The sequence below is a fragment of the Panthera uncia genome, chromosome E1 (genome assembly GCF_023721935.1).
Source record: "Panthera uncia isolate 11264 chromosome E1, Puncia_PCG_1.0, whole genome shotgun sequence".
In the NCBI taxonomy this organism is placed as follows: Eukaryota; Metazoa; Chordata; class Mammalia; order Carnivora; family Felidae; genus Panthera; species Panthera uncia.
Window position 1 is genome coordinate 58,038,599 of NC_064814.1, and position 16,763 is coordinate 58,055,361.

The 16,763-nt window shown below is 44.1% G+C and overlaps 1 protein-coding gene across 1 annotated transcript in view; it reads left to right on the plus strand.

The window, feature by feature from the left end:
* The window catches only part of LOC125926185 (myosin-4-like), an 18,902-nt gene that overhangs the window by 1,207 nt on the left and 932 nt on the right, over nucleotides 1-16,763 (plus strand). The window contains 30 exon segments of the mRNA XM_049635378.1: nucleotides 1,045-1,159; nucleotides 1,243-1,335; nucleotides 1,470-1,533; nucleotides 2,165-2,263; nucleotides 2,355-2,458; nucleotides 2,616-2,754; nucleotides 2,935-3,293; nucleotides 3,410-3,580; nucleotides 3,683-3,992; nucleotides 4,622-4,695; nucleotides 5,535-5,622; nucleotides 5,715-5,832; nucleotides 6,766-6,889; nucleotides 6,981-7,117; nucleotides 7,216-7,471; nucleotides 9,557-9,799; nucleotides 9,893-10,069; nucleotides 10,152-10,297; nucleotides 10,381-10,471; nucleotides 10,557-10,946; nucleotides 11,419-11,545; nucleotides 12,008-12,126; nucleotides 12,254-12,450; nucleotides 13,677-13,860; nucleotides 13,940-14,105; nucleotides 14,204-14,328; nucleotides 14,979-15,287; nucleotides 15,852-16,055; nucleotides 16,378-16,503; nucleotides 16,591-16,761. Coding sequence (XP_049491335.1) covers nucleotides 1,045-1,159; nucleotides 1,243-1,335; nucleotides 1,470-1,533; nucleotides 2,165-2,263; nucleotides 2,355-2,458; nucleotides 2,616-2,754; nucleotides 2,935-3,293; nucleotides 3,410-3,580; nucleotides 3,683-3,992; nucleotides 4,622-4,695; nucleotides 5,535-5,622; nucleotides 5,715-5,832; nucleotides 6,766-6,889; nucleotides 6,981-7,117; nucleotides 7,216-7,471; nucleotides 9,557-9,799; nucleotides 9,893-10,069; nucleotides 10,152-10,297; nucleotides 10,381-10,471; nucleotides 10,557-10,946; nucleotides 11,419-11,545; nucleotides 12,008-12,126; nucleotides 12,254-12,450; nucleotides 13,677-13,860; nucleotides 13,940-14,105; nucleotides 14,204-14,328; nucleotides 14,979-15,287; nucleotides 15,852-16,055; nucleotides 16,378-16,503; nucleotides 16,591-16,761 — 5,026 coding nt within the window.

Consider the following 16,763-nt stretch of genomic DNA (forward strand, 5'->3'; position numbering starts at 1 on the left):
ACAGAATCGGAAGCAGGCTCCAGGCTCTGAGCCATCAGCCCAGAGCCCCCGCTCTTTGTCTTAAACCAGGACATGCTTATTGTCACGGCTTAAGGAATTCAAGATATAACAGCATTCTGTGTTTCTCCTCAACTTAAGAGGTTTAAGAATAATGTCATACATAACTTGACAATAATGTATTTAAAAACTCCATTTAAAGTGAGACACTCAACATCACAGGTCCGTCCCCACAGAAAGTTTTGTTTGTGTAACTTGTATATATGCTGATTGCCTGCTGTTTTTCTTCTAGATCGGGAGAATCAGTCTATCTTAATCACGTATGTATTACTATCCTGGGACTCACCGGCAGTTTATTTGCACTGGGAAAAAGACACCAAAAAAGAAAAACAAAATAGTTAATCTTCCCATACTGAGGCAATGGCTGATCAGCCTGGAAATAGATACTGTTTATAGCTTGTTGGAGGGCTTAGACTACCTCAGAATATAAAATAACAATGCCCCAAATTTTGTCATTTGCTAGTCCAGTCTTAAAGGCTACACAGAACTTTCCTGAGAGTAGATGGTATAAAATCCCATCTCTGTGCATGGAAGGGAATAACATACCACCTCCTGAACATCTGAGCCGTTTGGGAATGTTACCAGTAGCTCATTTTTAAGGCCTCCTTGAGAGACGTCCAGTCCTTCAAAGACTTAACCTAAGTCATGTCTTTAATCTAAGGAGACTGAAGAACACATAATTGTTTCATAGAGTTTTTTTTACTAACGGTTTCACTTCCCACATAGTTGTGGGTGGTTGCCCTTTGGCCCCCTCAACCCCAGGCCACCCAGAAGAGAGCCTGGCACATTTTAAGCTCTCAAGAAGTATGTGTTAGGTGATTAATGGATGGATTTCTCTACTTCTTATCAGTGGAGAGCAACAGAAATAATATGAACTGACAAAGACATATAAAGATCGACGCATAAGGTAGTAAATGCTGCTAGTGGAAGCACTTTCGTTCGTCACAGAGGTTGATTCCTCACGGATGTTTGGTCTCTGTTTGGCAGCGGCGAATCTGGGGCGGGGAAGACCGTGAACACCAAGCGTGTCATCCAGTACTTTGCAACAATTGCAGTCACTGGGGAGAAGAAGAAGGAGGAAGTTACTTCGGGCAAAATTCAGGTGGGTCTGGGGTCAGACTCAAGATGTCAGGGCTCTCAGGAAGTCTGGAGCCCCGGAGGTGAGGACCGTGCTTGCCTTTGCAGGGGACTCTGGAAGATCAAATCATCAGCGCCAACCCCCTACTGGAGGCCTTTGGCAACGCCAAGACCGTGAGGAACGACAACTCCTCTCGCTTTGTGAGTCTCTTGGTCACAGAAGGCTCTTCTCAGCCCTTAAGTGCCCGAGAAAGCATGCCTGAACTATCGTTGCAGTCTCTTCTTTCTCGTGCGCTTCAAGTCTGGTATATAACATCATCATTTTTACTTGCAAGGGTAAATTCATCAGGATCCACTTCGGTACCACGGGAAAACTGGCTTCTGCTGATATTGAAACATGTGAGTAACAGGACCTCCTCAACACAATCCAAGACTGACAACTGATGGTTTGGAGGAACATTTTGCAGCTCCTGCTGAGCCTGGAGCCTGTGAAACACCAGTCTGCTGCCAAACATGCCCATGGTTAATGCCAGTCTTACCCATAGCCCACAGTGTGCTTTATCCTCAGTCATGAGCTAATGATTCCGTAAGAACTGCTGGGAGCCGTTGGGCTTGTCTGAAATAATCCAGCCTCAGAATGAATTTCAACTTTTTCTAGGAAAACACTAACATGAGGGTAAATGAGTTGTCTACTGAGCCTTGATAAACGTTGCTCTTAATGGTCTATTTTAAAGTGAGAAGAGACCCTGGGGAGACAGGGGTTCTTGAGAATCAATTATACTCTAAATGTCAAGGATCTTCTGCATGAGAAATGTCTATGTCCTGGGCCAGGCAGGCTTTAGTTTCTTTCCAGAGGTGCTAAGAATAACTGCAATGGTGTTTGCAGAGGCACAATATGTGGTACCTCGGGGGGACATTCCGTGGAAATCTCAAGGGGCCAGTGAGAAGCAGCTAATGACCCCAAGTTCCAAAATCACTCCAGGAACTTTATAATTTTTCTGCCCTGACCAGTGTCTACTTTCCACTGCAGATCTTCTGGAGAAGTCTAGAGTTACTTTCCAGCTGAAGGCAGAAAGAAGCTACCACATTTTTTATCAGATCATGTCTAACAAGAAGCCAGACCTAATTGGTAAGAAAGAGCTTAAGTTTATACGCTAGACGTTAATCATTTATTAACAACTTCTAATGTAAAATGTATACCCTGACTTCTATGTACCCAGAAATGCTCCTGATCACCACCAACCCTTATGACTATGCCTTCGTCAGTCAAGGGGAGATCACAGTCCCCAGCATTGATGACCAAGAGGAGCTGATGGCCACAGATGTAAGTTACATATGCAGGGGTGTTTTTTTTTTTTTTAATCCATTATGTATGGGAATGAAAATAACACCCCTCTCTGGGTGTGGTTAAAGATAAGGTATAAATTCTCCTCAATAAGTTAGTGTCTTCTGTCCTTTTGTCTTCTCATTTTTCCTGGTAGAGTGCCATCGAAATCCTGGGCTTCACCTCTGATGAAAGAGTCTCCATCTACAAGCTCACGGGGGCTGTGATGCATTATGGGAACATGAAGTTCAAGCAGAAGCAGCGTGAGGAGCAGGCCGAGCCAGATGGCACCGAAGGTAACAGAGCCGAAAAGCCCACTCCATATTCATGTTTCCTTTACAGCTGAGCTTCTGATGGATGTATGCAAATTTACCCCCATACAGACTTTCTATAAAATGATTCACTCATCACTCTGCTCCTATGACTTGTGGGGCCCACAGTAGGTCACACAGGATGCCTGAATTGTGTCTTTACAGTTGCTGACAAGGCAGCCTACCTCCAGAGTCTGAACTCTGCTGACCTGCTCAAAGCCCTCTGCTACCCCAGGGTCAAGGTCGGCAACGAGTATGTCACCAAAGGCCAGACTGTGCAGCAGGTAAGTGAACGGCCTCAATGAATCACACACATCCCCAGCCTTCTCAACACGTCTTTGGTAACGGCAACAATCGTTACTCTGTCCACGAAGGTATACAACGCAGTGGGCGCCCTGGCCAAGGCCGTCTACGAGAAGATGTTCCTGTGGATGGTCACCCGCATCAACCAGCAGCTGGACACCAAGCAGCCCAGACAGTACTTCATCGGGGTCCTGGACATCGCCGGCTTTGAGATCTTTGATGTGAGTTGTTGGAGTAAGCGGCCCTGTTAAGGCCCCTCCGCTTCGTGTCTGCTCTGCCGAATTCCCCCTGGGTTTCCCAAACTCACTTGAGCTCTTTGGTGTTTGCAACGCCCTAGTTCAACAGCCTGGAGCAGCTGTGCATCAACTTCACCAACGAGAAGCTGCAACAGTTCTTCAACCACCACATGTTCGTGCTGGAGCAGGAGGAGTACAAGAAGGAGGGCATCGAGTGGACGTTCATTGACTTCGGGATGGACCTGGCTGCCTGCATCGAGCTCATTGAGAAGGTGTCCTGATCTGTCCACTCAGTAACCTCGTCTTGTCTACTCTGCAGCTCACTGCTGCAGCTCACGTGTACCTTACACGCATTTTTCTTTGCTTTAATCCAGCCTATGGGCATCTTCTCCATCCTGGAGGAAGAGTGCATGTTCCCCAAGGCCACAGACACCTCCTTCAAGAACAAGCTGTACGAGCAGCATATTGGAAAGTCCGCCAACTTCCAGAAGCCCAAGGTGGTCAAAGGCAAGGCCGAGGCCCACTTCTCTCTGATACACTACGCTGGCACCGTGGACTACAACATAACTGGCTGGCTGGACAAGAACAAGGACCCACTGAATGAGACTGTGGTCGGTCTGTACCAGAAGTCTTCAATGAAAACTCTAGCTTACCTCTTCTCTGGAGCTCAAACGGCTGACGCAGGTAATGCTCCAAAACTGTAACACTTTCTCTAGGTATTACAAAAAGCGATGTTAGCTCAAGGCCAGTTTCAGGATGGCAGGGCCAGACCCATTGCTCTTCCACATTTTGAGTAAATAGGCTGCATTGCAGTCATACATGTGTGTCTCACTCCAGCACTGACAGAGGCCTTACTGCAAATGGTCAGAGAGGAACTATTAGGATCTCAACCAATGAAAAGCCTCAGTGTCTTGGATTCTCTCCTGCTTCTTCCTTCACATCTACTGGATATTGAGTATCTAGGAATATTTAAGACAATGGAGTGACAGAGCTCTCCCTATCTAGACTAGCTTCCACTGATGATTTTTGAAGTTACTGTGTCCCCCAAGTGTCCTAACATTAAGGATCCACCTTTATGATACAGTGAAGTGAATCCCTTCATTTCACCTTAAAATGTAGAAAAAAAAATCACAGAAGAGTGGATGCAAGCTTAGTTGACAGGTAAGAGTCACTCAGGCTCCAACAGAGAGGCCAGCAGTGTCCCCCAAAGTGTTCCCCTTGATGTGTGCAGAAGTCGGCAATAAATAAGCACAAAACAGCCCTGCCAATTCAAAAATACACTTGAGTGACACCTTCCCTTATTTTCTCTCCAGAGGCGAGTGGTGGAGCCAAGAAAGGTGGCAAGAAGAAGGGCTCCTCTTTCCAGACAGTGTCTGCCCTTTTCCGAGTAAGGATAAAACTGGGTCTCACACTCCCCAGTTGCTTTAGGAAAATCTGTTTTTCAAAGCACAGACTCTTCTTTCCACAAGTCACTTAGGGAAAGACTGACACTGATTAATGGCTTCTGTTCATCGATCTTTGGAGAGAAGAGGTTCAAATTACTGAGAAATCATTAGCTCGTCTTTCATGACAAGCCAAGTAAAGCCGAATATTTGACAGGAAATTTTGTAAAACGGAATACTCTACCATTCATAATCTAGTCAAGTCGTGAAACTAAGCAATGACATGTACTCAGAGAGACTAAATCATCAGTGAAACTAAGGAAAATCTAGCAGCTAGCTTAGAAGGAACTTAATATGGCATCCTTGTTCTTAGTCCAGTCAATCCTCGATTACAACTGGTAGATTGTTCCCCTTTAGCTAATCTTTCTGCCCTGAAAGGGCAGATATATTTATGAGAAAAAGCCCCATCATGATGTAGGCATGCATGTACTCACTGGAGAATATGGAGAGTTTGGGAGGAGAAAGTGAAACCAGTATGGGAAGGCTAGTATGGGAAGGCAATGGCCTTATAAATGTTTATGGAAAGCCATGGACCAGGGAGGAAGTAGGACTTTGCTTGAAAAAGATCATGTGTCAGGCTGTGTAACTCCTGCTAACTCAAGTGGAGAAAGAGGGACTAAGGAGAAACCTGCATGTCAGGAGAAGCATGGCAAGGTGTTACCTTACATGAAAATGATTCCTGCTGGTCATTCAACTCAGCCATAGGCATTGATTTTATAGACACCGCCAAATACTCATAACCATATTAAAGTTGGAGATAACAGGATTTTTCCTGATTTCACAGGAGAATTTGAACAAGCTGATGACCAACCTCAGGAGCACACATCCTCATTTTGTGCGGTGTATCATCCCTAATGAAACCAAAACTCCTGGTAAGAAGCTCTAGAATGAAAGCACAAAGCATGACTGCCACACCTCCCTTCAAAAAAGATCTCCACAGTGGAATAAATATGTATATTTGTAGGGGCCATGGAGCATGAACTTGTCCTGCACCAGCTGAGGTGTAACGGAGTGCTGGAAGGCATCCGCATCTGCAGGAAGGGATTCCCCAGCAGAATCCTTTATGCAGACTTCAAACAGAGGTCAGGCTCTCCTAATTGCGGTGTATCTTAAAGTTTAATATAAATATACTTATGCAAGCAAAACAATTTAGTGAAAAATATGTCTCTATTTGTTATTTTTGATTTGCCACAAAAAAAGAGTGAAAAGTGATAAGCCTCAAAACACCTTTATAATCTAGACCACATATTTTATACTCCAGACTTTTCATGGGCTTTACCAAGCTCCTGGCTTAGCCCACAGATATATACACTAACTTCAATAATTATGAGAACTATCATTTTTTAATGTGTAAATCTGTTTGGGTTATCTCATTTAATCTTTACAAAACGTCGGTAGAGGTAAGTCCTATCAACACCTCCTTTTATAGATGAATGAACTTGAGCCTTAAGGAGATTAAGCTACTTGCTCAAAGTCACATGGTTATTGGTGTCTGAGTTAGGAACTCCCCCATGCAGGTATATATCTCCCAGTGGGTCCTTTTCTGTCACTTCCTATCTTCATCTTTCTGTCTCACACACCAGTTTCACAAGGTTTCCCAGAACATTCACCATACCAGCTCCTCAGCAACTTTCTCCTCCCTAGAGAAGTCCATCTTGGGAGTCAAACAAGAGGCCAAGGGGATAATGGGCTGGCAGCAGCTCCAGGGAGCTGGTTACATGTTACATTTTATTGGTCATCTACATCTTGGTGTGAATAAGATCACAGAATCCTTTCCTGAGAACAAGGTCTGATGAGGCAGAAAGGAAAGCTACAGCTGTGCAGGAAGGTGAAATGGGGTAAAAAGAGACAGTTGATGCTAGTTTGACCAACTACGTATAGGAAGTCCTTCCTGTGAACAAAGGAGAATACTTTTTTTTAAAGCTCCAATTTTCTAAATAGGTCATTTAATGTTTATCTGCTATTAGTGTCATCATAAACCACCTTAAAAAAAACCCTATTATTTACTTAAACAGATACAAGGTATTAAATGCAAGTGCAATCCCTGAAGGGCAGTTCATTGACAGCAAGAAGGCTTCTGAGAAGCTCCTTGCATCCATCGACATTGACCACACCCAGTATAAATTTGGTCACACCAAGGTAATGGTCTCTAAAGCCCACCCGATGCTATCCGTGTCCCTTTGAAGTTTATGTACAGTTTCTGATCTGCAAATCCTCCCCCCCCCCACAGGTCTTTTTCAAAGCTGGTCTTCTGGGGCTTCTAGAGGAGATGCGCGACGACAAGCTGGCCCAGCTGATTACCCGAACCCAGGCCAGGTGCAGAGGCTTCTTGGCCAGAGTGGAGTACCAGAGGATGGTGGAGAGAAGGTATTGACAGAGATATTTTACTGAGCCCCAGCAGCCAAGGCCTTTTCACTCTGCTTCCTGTGAGAACCTGACTTGGAACGTTTCTGCTTCTGTCACAGAGAGTCCATCTTCTGCATCCAGTACAACATCCGCGCCTTCATGAACGTCAAGCACTGGCCCTGGATGAAGCTGTATTTCAAGATCAAGCCCCTCCTCAAGAGCGCCGAGACTGAGAAGGAGATGGCCAACATGAAGGAAGAATTTGAGAAGACCAAGGAAGAGCTGGCGAAGTCAGAGGCAAAAAGGAAAGAACTTGAGGAGAAGATGGTAGCTCTGATGCAAGAGAAAAATGACCTGCAACTCCAGGTCCAAGCTGTGAGTATCAGAACCCATTTGTTTAGCACCCAATCTGATGCGAAAATTTCAGCTCAGCAATTGCTAGAGAAAGGTCTAGATTCCACCTCACTAAGGGACTATCAATCTTTCCTAACTCACAACTCCATAGAAGATCCACACAATCCCATACACAACATTACCACAAAGCACTGCAGTAGGATTCTTTGCTGTTTAAAAGGAAAAACAAAAGCATTTTCCCTTTCCCCCTAGTGTTTTTCCTAGCAGAATGTGGTCAAAAAATGAGGTGATCTTTGCTCCCCAAGATTCTCCCTACTGAGAAGAGCAAATTAGACCAGTGAAAAGAACAATATTCACAGTGAAGAGGGAGGACACATCATGATGAAAATACATTCACTTGAAACCAGTATTCTGGCAACTTCCCTGACAGTTCTATCTTTAGAAACTCTCCAGTACCTGAAAGAGTAGGATCATGACAAGGATAATGGGAACACTTTCTATAGACAGTGTCAGTTTTTATCCAAAGCATGAGAGACAGGGTTGACATTCTTGCTTGATGTCCCAATAAACACCCAGAAGACCTGGAAGAAATGTTTGATCAAACACCACTGCTTAACCCACTTTTGTGACGCAAATGACCAGAGACTTTCAGTTTGCTACTGAGACCCACTACCTGAGTACTGAGAGTTGTCCTACAGTCCTCTGAGCTCAGAAGAACATCTACTTTGGTCCAGTTGGACGTACAGGTTTAGGGCCTTTCACTAGAAGATGTAAAGAAAGATGAACTGTCTGTACCTACCTGGGTTGGCACTGTGACTTTGAACAGTTTTTCCAAAATGACAAGAGGCTCATCACACCTTCGAGAACCAGGTGCTAACTGCAAGGTATACCTCAGTTTCCAATCATACTCCTCTCCTCTGAGAATAGTATGACCTCTTTCCAACATCATTCTGTCAAGTCTCCACATTTAATAAATACGGAATAATGTTCCAAGCACCAGGGATACAACTTGAAGTAAGAGGCATGGCCCCTGCTCCCACAGAGTTTCTATTCTAACTTATGAGAAACCCACCTGGTACTTCTTTAAGCACCACCTCTGAACATTTTTAGTGCCTCTTATTTCTTCCATGTGTTTCCTGTGATGCCCACCTACTCTGTCACTGTAAGACATCTTCCCTTTAAGTTACTTTCCTGATATTACCCCTCCCTCTAGCAACCTGCTGGATACCTGACCATTTTGTCTGTTTTTTACACACTAAACTTTTCTGGAAATAAATACTAAAGAAAGAAAGGAGACTTATCTGAAATTATATACCAACACATTAAATATAGGTCATCATTAGGGGAACAAGAAGTTTTCCTGGACCCTCTTAAAGTCCCTGGCTGGGTCTGAAAATTAAAGCAACCAACATCAACTAACAGGAGAAAAGCATGCACATTTACTGAATTTTTACATGTACATGGGAGCCTTTGCAAGAGACTGAAGACCCAAAGAAATAAGCAGAGCAGGAAGCTTATATATCTTTTAGACAGGCAATAAATTTGTAAAGATTTGACAGGACAAAGGGGTTTGAGTTAAGAGTAATAAATGGTGAAAAAGTAACTAAAAAGATAAGGGTTAGTTTAACAAGGTTTGTTTATACAGCCTTCTTGGCCCCCAATTCTCATCTCTGGTGATAAGAATGTCTTCTTTCCTACTAGTACAGGAAGGGCACTTTCTACACGGGAGTTTAATGACCTGTTTTAGGGTGAGGGAAGGAGGTCAGAGTGGGTTTCCTGCATCTTCCATTTTCTCAAACTCCTTCAGTTTATGGTACACAATATGCCATGGTGCCATATTTTGGCATAGTATGTCCTGAACTGCATCATTATCAAATAAAACTGTATCATAATTTCATCAGGAACCATGACTTAAATTCCTTAAATTAAAAAAAAATCTCCAGTGTCATAATAAGTGCCCAATAAATATTTCCTAGATGATGGGAAGTTTACAAAAAGTAACCTAAGGCTTTAAAACACAATTCACTTATATGGTTTTGAAATATTAATAAAATCTGAAAATGTCCAAAGAACTACAATCTAAAAATGCCTATTATCCCTTCTCAGGAAGCAGACAGCTTGGCTGATGCAGAGGAAAGGTGCGATCAGCTGATCAAAACGAAAATCCAGCTGGAGGCCAAGATCAAGGAGGTGACTGAGAGAGCTGAGGATGAGGAGGAGATCAACGCTGAGCTGACGGCCAAGAAGAGGAAACTGGAGGACGAGTGTTCAGAGCTCAAGAAAGACATCGATGACCTTGAGCTGACCCTGGCCAAGGTTGAAAAGGAGAAGCATGCCACAGAGAACAAGGTATGAATCACATTCTGTTCTACCATATCGAGGTTCCGCCAGCCTAGTAAACCTGCTTTAAAGCAGATACCATTTCTTCTTTAATTTTTCAAGGTGAAAAACCTCACGGAAGAGATGGCAGGCCTGGACGAAACCATCGCTAAGCTGACCAAGGAGAAGAAGGCCCTCCAGGAGGCCCACCAGCAGACCCTGGATGACCTACAGGCAGAAGAGGACAAGGTCAATACGTTGACCAAAGCTAAGACCAAGCTCGAGCAGCAAGTAGATGACGTAAGTCCTGGATTATTGAAGAAATTATTTTCTTCGAAAGGAAGCTAAGCATTCCTTTACACTAAACATGATTTATATTTAGCTTGAAGGGTCCTTGGAGCAAGAAAAGAAACTCCGCATGGACCTGGAAAGGGCCAAGAGGAAACTGGAAGGTGACCTCAAGTTGGCCCAGGAGTCCATAATGGACATTGAGAATGAAAAACAACAACTTGATGAGAAGCTCAAAAAGTAAGCATGGAAGAACTGTTTATGAACTTGCTTTTGGTGGTGAGTATACACTCAATTGTTATTTTTTGCAACTTTCCAAAAAGGAAAGAGTTTGAAATCAGCAATCTGCAAAGCAAGATTGAAGATGAACAGGCCCTGGGCATTCAGCTGCAGAAGAAGATCAAGGAGCTGCAAGTAAGTTGGTATTTCTAAAAGTCTGGCTCAAAGAGGCACAGTTACCACACAGAGAAGCTAAGTGCATGCTTTTCACCACCCCCAGGCCCGCATCGAGGAGCTAGAGGAGGAAATCGAGGCAGAGAGGGCCTCCCGGGCCAAAGCAGAGAAGCAGCGTTCGGACCTCTCCCGGGAACTGGAGGAGATCAGCGAGCGGCTGGAAGAAGCCGGCGGGGCCACTTCCGCCCAGATCGAGATGAACAAGAAGCGGGAGGCCGAGTTCCAGAAGATGCGCAGGGACCTGGAGGAGGCCACCCTGCAGCACGAAGCCACGGCGGCCACCCTGAGGAAGAAGCACGCGGACAGCATGGCCGAGCTGGGGGAGCAGATAGACAACCTACAGAGGGTCAAGCAGAAGCTGGAGAAGGAGAAGAGCGAGTTGAAGATGGAGATCGACGACCTGGCCAGTAACATGGAGACCGTCTCCAAGGCCAAGGTTTTTATTAACTTGTCTCCTTTTCATTTTATAGAGTTTATATATGACTATATCCAATCTAACTGTACGAACTTTCAATGTTATCTCATTTTACGTCTGTTAGGCATCACTCTATTGAAATGAATCACTTCAGTGTTCCTATCTTATTTGTAGAAACCACTTTAAATATTGTCACTATGACCACGAAAGAATGTAATTACAGGAAAAAAAATTTTCTCTAAAAACCATACTCTACAGGATACAGAATTTAAGTGATGCTCATATTTTCCAAAAGGAAATGACCTAATTTTCATAATCATATGTGTATTCATTTAGCCCAAATTATGTGCCTCTACATCCAAGGCACCATGCAGGGCTTTGGAGTAGATAGAAAAGTACATAAAACTCAGCTCCTTTCCACAAGTAGTTCTCTCCAAATCCAGACTCACAAATAAAAGTATCTGCTCTTCCCATTGCCTACTTCCCACCACAGGGAAACCTCGAGAAAATGTGCCACACACTGGAGGACCAGCTCAGTGAAGTGAAAACAAAGGAAGAAGAGCAACAGCGCCTCATCAACGAGCTTTCGGCCCAGAAGGCGCGCCTACACACAGAGTCAGGTCAGCAGGTGCACAGCCGATGCGCACAGAGGCCAAGAATGGAAGGTGGGCCTCCACTTGTGAGCGCCCACCGGATGCCCATCACTTCTCAGGCCACATGTGTCCAGTATCACTGATTTGTCATTCCTTCTCCTTTTTACTGGGAGATGGTAAAAAGTATGGTTCTAAGCTATAACTGGAAGAAAATTAAGCCCTGGACTGAGATATTTGCTGTCGTGGCATTACTAAAAAAAAATAATAATCTATTCATATATACACACACATATATATATGTATATATATATCCATCCTGAAATATCAAAGAAAGCTCACATTTAAAAAAAAGAAATAACACCTCAACCATATCAAAGTTCTTGAGTTATTCTTTTCATCATGGAATAAGAGTTCTGATGTTACAGCAGTCTGTAAACTAGTTGGCACCTAGAAAACAGAACTAAAGCTCTCATGTTTTGTCTTTCCCAGGTGAATTTTCACGACAGCTGGATGAGAAAGAGGCTCTGGTGTCTCAGCTATCACGAGGCAAACAAGCATTTACACAACAGATTGAGGAGTTAAGGAGGCAGCTGGAAGAGGAGTCTAAGGTGAGAATTTTCCAGCTGAGATTTCCAATCCCTCGAACTTTGCAGCATGACATACAACTGAGCTTCACTTAGAGAATATCAATGATCAGAACATAAACTTACAATGCACATTTTCTGGTTGGTTCAGGCCAAGAATGCGCTGGCCCACGCCCTGCAATCAGCCCGCCATGACTGTGACCTGCTGCGGGAACAGTATGAGGAGGAGCAGGAAGCCAAGGCTGAACTGCAGAGGTCAATGTCCAAGGCCAACAGCGAGGTGGCCCAGTGGAGGACCAAATACGAGACAGACGCCATCCAGCGCACAGAGGAGCTGGAGGAGGCCAAGTACGGGGTCTTAGTGATGGGGACAGAAAGAGAAGTTTAAAAACAGTGAAGATAAAATAATGAAAGAAACAATACTCCAGACATGAAGATAGGTGAAAAATACCAGCCTATCTGATTACAGAGTGGTGGAAACCACCATTTTCTCTTTATAAACTGGTACATGTCCATTGAAGAAAGGGCCAAGACCACAGCCTTCCCCACAATCTCGTTTACTACAAAAATATCTTAAATTTCTTTCTAACAAAATGAACCAAAAATTATCAGCATATCCTTTACGAACTGAGTAGAATTTCCTTCAATATAAGAAAAAATGGAGACACTGAGGCTGTCTGATACATTATTATGAATATTATAATTAGCAATAATCAGTTTATCCCTACCTGGAATATTTAGAAGTTCAGAATGAGACTATCATACTCTGTCATTATTTAACAACCAGTATCAATAAACTTATTCATTAATTATGTACAGTTTTAATGGAATAAAACTCATGGGAGTTACACATGGAAAGGCAATAATCATTATGTTCCCAGTGAAGGAAACTTCTCTATATTGGATATAGCTTGGTAGTTGTTAGAATTAAGCAGAATGAAGGGGTCTGGCAAGCATTTCCAGAGGGAGCACTCCAGATAAGAGCATGGGCTGGGGGAGGTTGTGAGTTAAGGGGGCTGGCGAAGGAAGGTATTTGGGGAAAATGTGATTATGGAATAATATTTATTGTCTGGGGCTTCAGACCCAGAACATTAGTCATTAATCATATGCCCTCAGACATGTCACTTTGGGCCCCAGTTTCATCCATAAAGAGGACCATGTGAACACATGTTTTACGATGCTATTCAGCACTAGCATCTTTGAAGACATGCCTCCTGTTCACGGCCGTCACTTCGTCACCCTCTCACACCCTCACCTTGCTCACTCAGCTGAAGCGCTTACTCATTCTTCATCTCTCTCCCACACGCACACACACATTACCATCACCATGCACACAAAAAGGCCTGGCTCAGGAGTATGTTTGGCAACCCCAGAGATAAAGAGTAGACTTCACTAGGGAGAATTAAAGAGACAAAATGGGTACTGAGAAGACATTTTAGGAAACCTTAACAATTTGTGGACACAGGAGCAAAAAATTCTTGGGGAAAGCATGCTTTCCTAGTCAGCAGCTTTATTAAGTTCACTGTGGTGGCTTCAACTCTGCTCTTGGTCACCCGCACTGACCAACGTTTCAGGAAGAAGCTGGCCCAGCGGCTGCAGGATGCGGAGGAACAGGTGGAGGCCGTGAATTCCAAATGTGCCTCTCTGGAAAAGACAAAGCAACGGCTCCAGAACGAAGTGGAGGACCTCATGATCGACGTGGAGAGAACAAACGCGGCCTGTGCGGCCCTGGACAAGAAGCAGAGGAACTTCGACAAGGTGGCCCACAATGACCAGCTTCTTGGGGGAAAGTGGCCTGACTCTTGATTACAGAGGCTTAGTTCTGATGTACTTCCAGGTCCTGGCAGAGTGGAAACAGAAGTATGAGGAGGCTCAGGCTGAACTTGAGGCCTCCCAGAAGGAGTCCCGCTCTCTCAGCACTGAGCTGTTCAAGGTCAAGAATGCCTACGAGGAATCCCTGGATCACCTGGAAACCCTGAGGCGAGAGAACAAGAACTTGCAGCGTGAGTCTTTGTAATTCTTCTTCCAAAATGGCAGGGAGGCATCTTTTCAAGTTTTCATTTTTCTCAACTGAATTTGGTGTTTTACTATGAACCTACAGAGGAGATTTCTGACCTGACGGAGCAGATTGCGGAGGGGGGAAAGCATATCCATGAATTGGAGAAAGTAAAGAAACAAATAGATCAAGAGAAGAGTGAACTACAGGCTGCCCTGGAAGAAGCAGAGGTACATGTTTCGTTTGCTCACTTATGTCTTATAAACAAATGGAAAAATTAATAGCAACTGAGATCTGTCATGTGGTAAAGCTGCAGGGGATAACTCCTTAATTCAGTGAGAAATACTGAATTTCCTTGGGAATGCAGAACAGGCTAAATTAAGATGTATGAAAGTTTGTGCATTTTTTAACGCCTTCAAGAAATCATCATAATGTGCAGAACAAACAACAACAAGCTCTTCAGGTATCAATTGGGAAACATCATCAAAAAGACGTGACACCCACTGACCTCCCCTGTCCTTGGAATGTGGGTTCCGCTTGCCTTTCCTGCTCCCAGGGGCTGCTCCACAAACAGCCTTGAGACAGTGGTGTGGTGTTGAGAACACCTAGACGGTACACGTGACTAAATCCACTGATGGCCTCTTTGTAAACTTTTAAAATTTTGTGGGCAGAGGCACGATTCATTCTGCTTCCTGCCATTCAAGACAAGCCTCTTACCCAAGTCACTTTGCTATTATTAAATAGCCACTACCAAGCTGGAGTGGCCTGCCTCTTTCTTTGGTCTCTCCCTGCCCTCCCAAGGGCCAGTTGCAGATTATACCTGGGAAGATCCTGAGGGGGTTGAGAACCAAGAGTAACCTAGATGTTGCTTTTTAAAAAGGGATCTCTTGAGCATGAAGAAGGCAAAATCCTTCGCATCCAGCTAGAGTTAAACCAGGTGAAATCTGAGATTGATCGGAAAATTGCTGAGAAAGATGAAGAAATCGATCAGCTAAAGAGGAACCATCTCAGAATGGTGGAGTCAATGCAGAGCACCCTGGATGCTGAGATCAGGAGCAGGAATGATGCCCTGCGGATCAAGAAGAAGATGGAGGGAGACCTCAATGAAATGGAAATCCAGCTGAACCACGCCAACCGCCAGGCTGCAGAGGCAATAAAGAATCTTAGAAACACACAAGGAATACTGAAGGTACACTGGGATAAACACACATGGTGTCATGCAGTCAAGGTGTAACTGTGCAATTTATATGCCGTAAACCTAAATAATATGGTAATCAGTTGAAAATTTACACTGCTGAAAAATACACAGCTGAAAAATAGCTTGCTTCTGGAAAAGTCAAAGAAAAGTTCACTTTGTCAGCTGAAGACACTGCACAAATCACTTTATAGGAACCTCATTTGTATAATGTATATAAGTATATACACATATTTTTAAAATACATATATCTACACTTGTTTAATATATGTAAAACAACATCATTAGACTAGCTCATCTCTGAGGATGCTTTCTTGATCCAAAATTTTGTAGCTTTGGCCATGGTATTTTTTTATGATTCACAATCTAAAATATAACATCATGTTCTTTTGAGTAGATCTGCTACCCTAGGCTACAGAGAATGTCATTAAAGGGACTTTCTCATTTTTTCTCTCTAACCATACTCTAAGTTATTGAGAACAAGATGTGTCGATGACCCGAAATTTGTATTCACTTTCATTGGAACATGAGTAAGAGTCTTTGCCTCTTTCTGTGCAGGACACTCAGCTACATCTGGATGATGCCGTCAGAGGCCAGGAGGACCTGAAGGAGCAGCTGGCCATGGTGGAGCGCAGGGCCAACCTGCTGCAGGCTGAGATCGAGGAGCTGCGGGCGACCCTGGAGCAGACGGAGAGGAGCAGGAAAATCGCAGAACAGGAGCTCCTGGACGCCAGTGAGCGCGTCCAGCTCCTCCACACCCAAGTGAGTATAACAGAAGAGTGAAAAACACAAAGGAATGAAAATGAAATTCTTGCTCATATCGTAGCTTTATCTCAGAATGTACTCACAGTGTTTTATGGAGGATAACGTTTAAAACATTTAATATTTGTGGGTTAGTAATATTTATCTGTACTGTGACATCCGAAGTTGATTGTTGTTCAAAAATATATTGTCATCTCAGATAACTTATTGAACAAGGAGGGATACTAATTACTTAATTAACTAGCCTGTGAGTTCATTAGAAGTCTGGCATCCCAACTTTGCTCTCATATACTAAATATTTCTAAATTTGTTATTTTAACAGAACACCAGCCTGATCAACACCAAGAAGAAGCTGGAGACAGACATCTCCCAGATCCAGGGAGAGATGGAAGACATTGTCCAGGAAGCCCGCAACGCAGAAGAGAAGGCCAAGAAGGCCATCACGGATGTGAGCAGAGGGCAACACGGTGGTGCTCGAACTTGAATCCCGATGCGCCAGCCCAGCTCTCAACCGGTTTTGTTTCACTGCTAACAGGCGGCCATGATGGCCGAGGAGCTGAAGAAGGAGCAGGACACCAGCGCCCACCTGGAGCGGATGAAGAAGAACCTGGAGCAGACGGTGAAGGACCTTCAGCACCGTCTGGACGAGGCTGAGCAGCTGGCCCTGAAGGGCGGGAAGAAGCAGATCCAGAAACTGGAGGCCAGGGT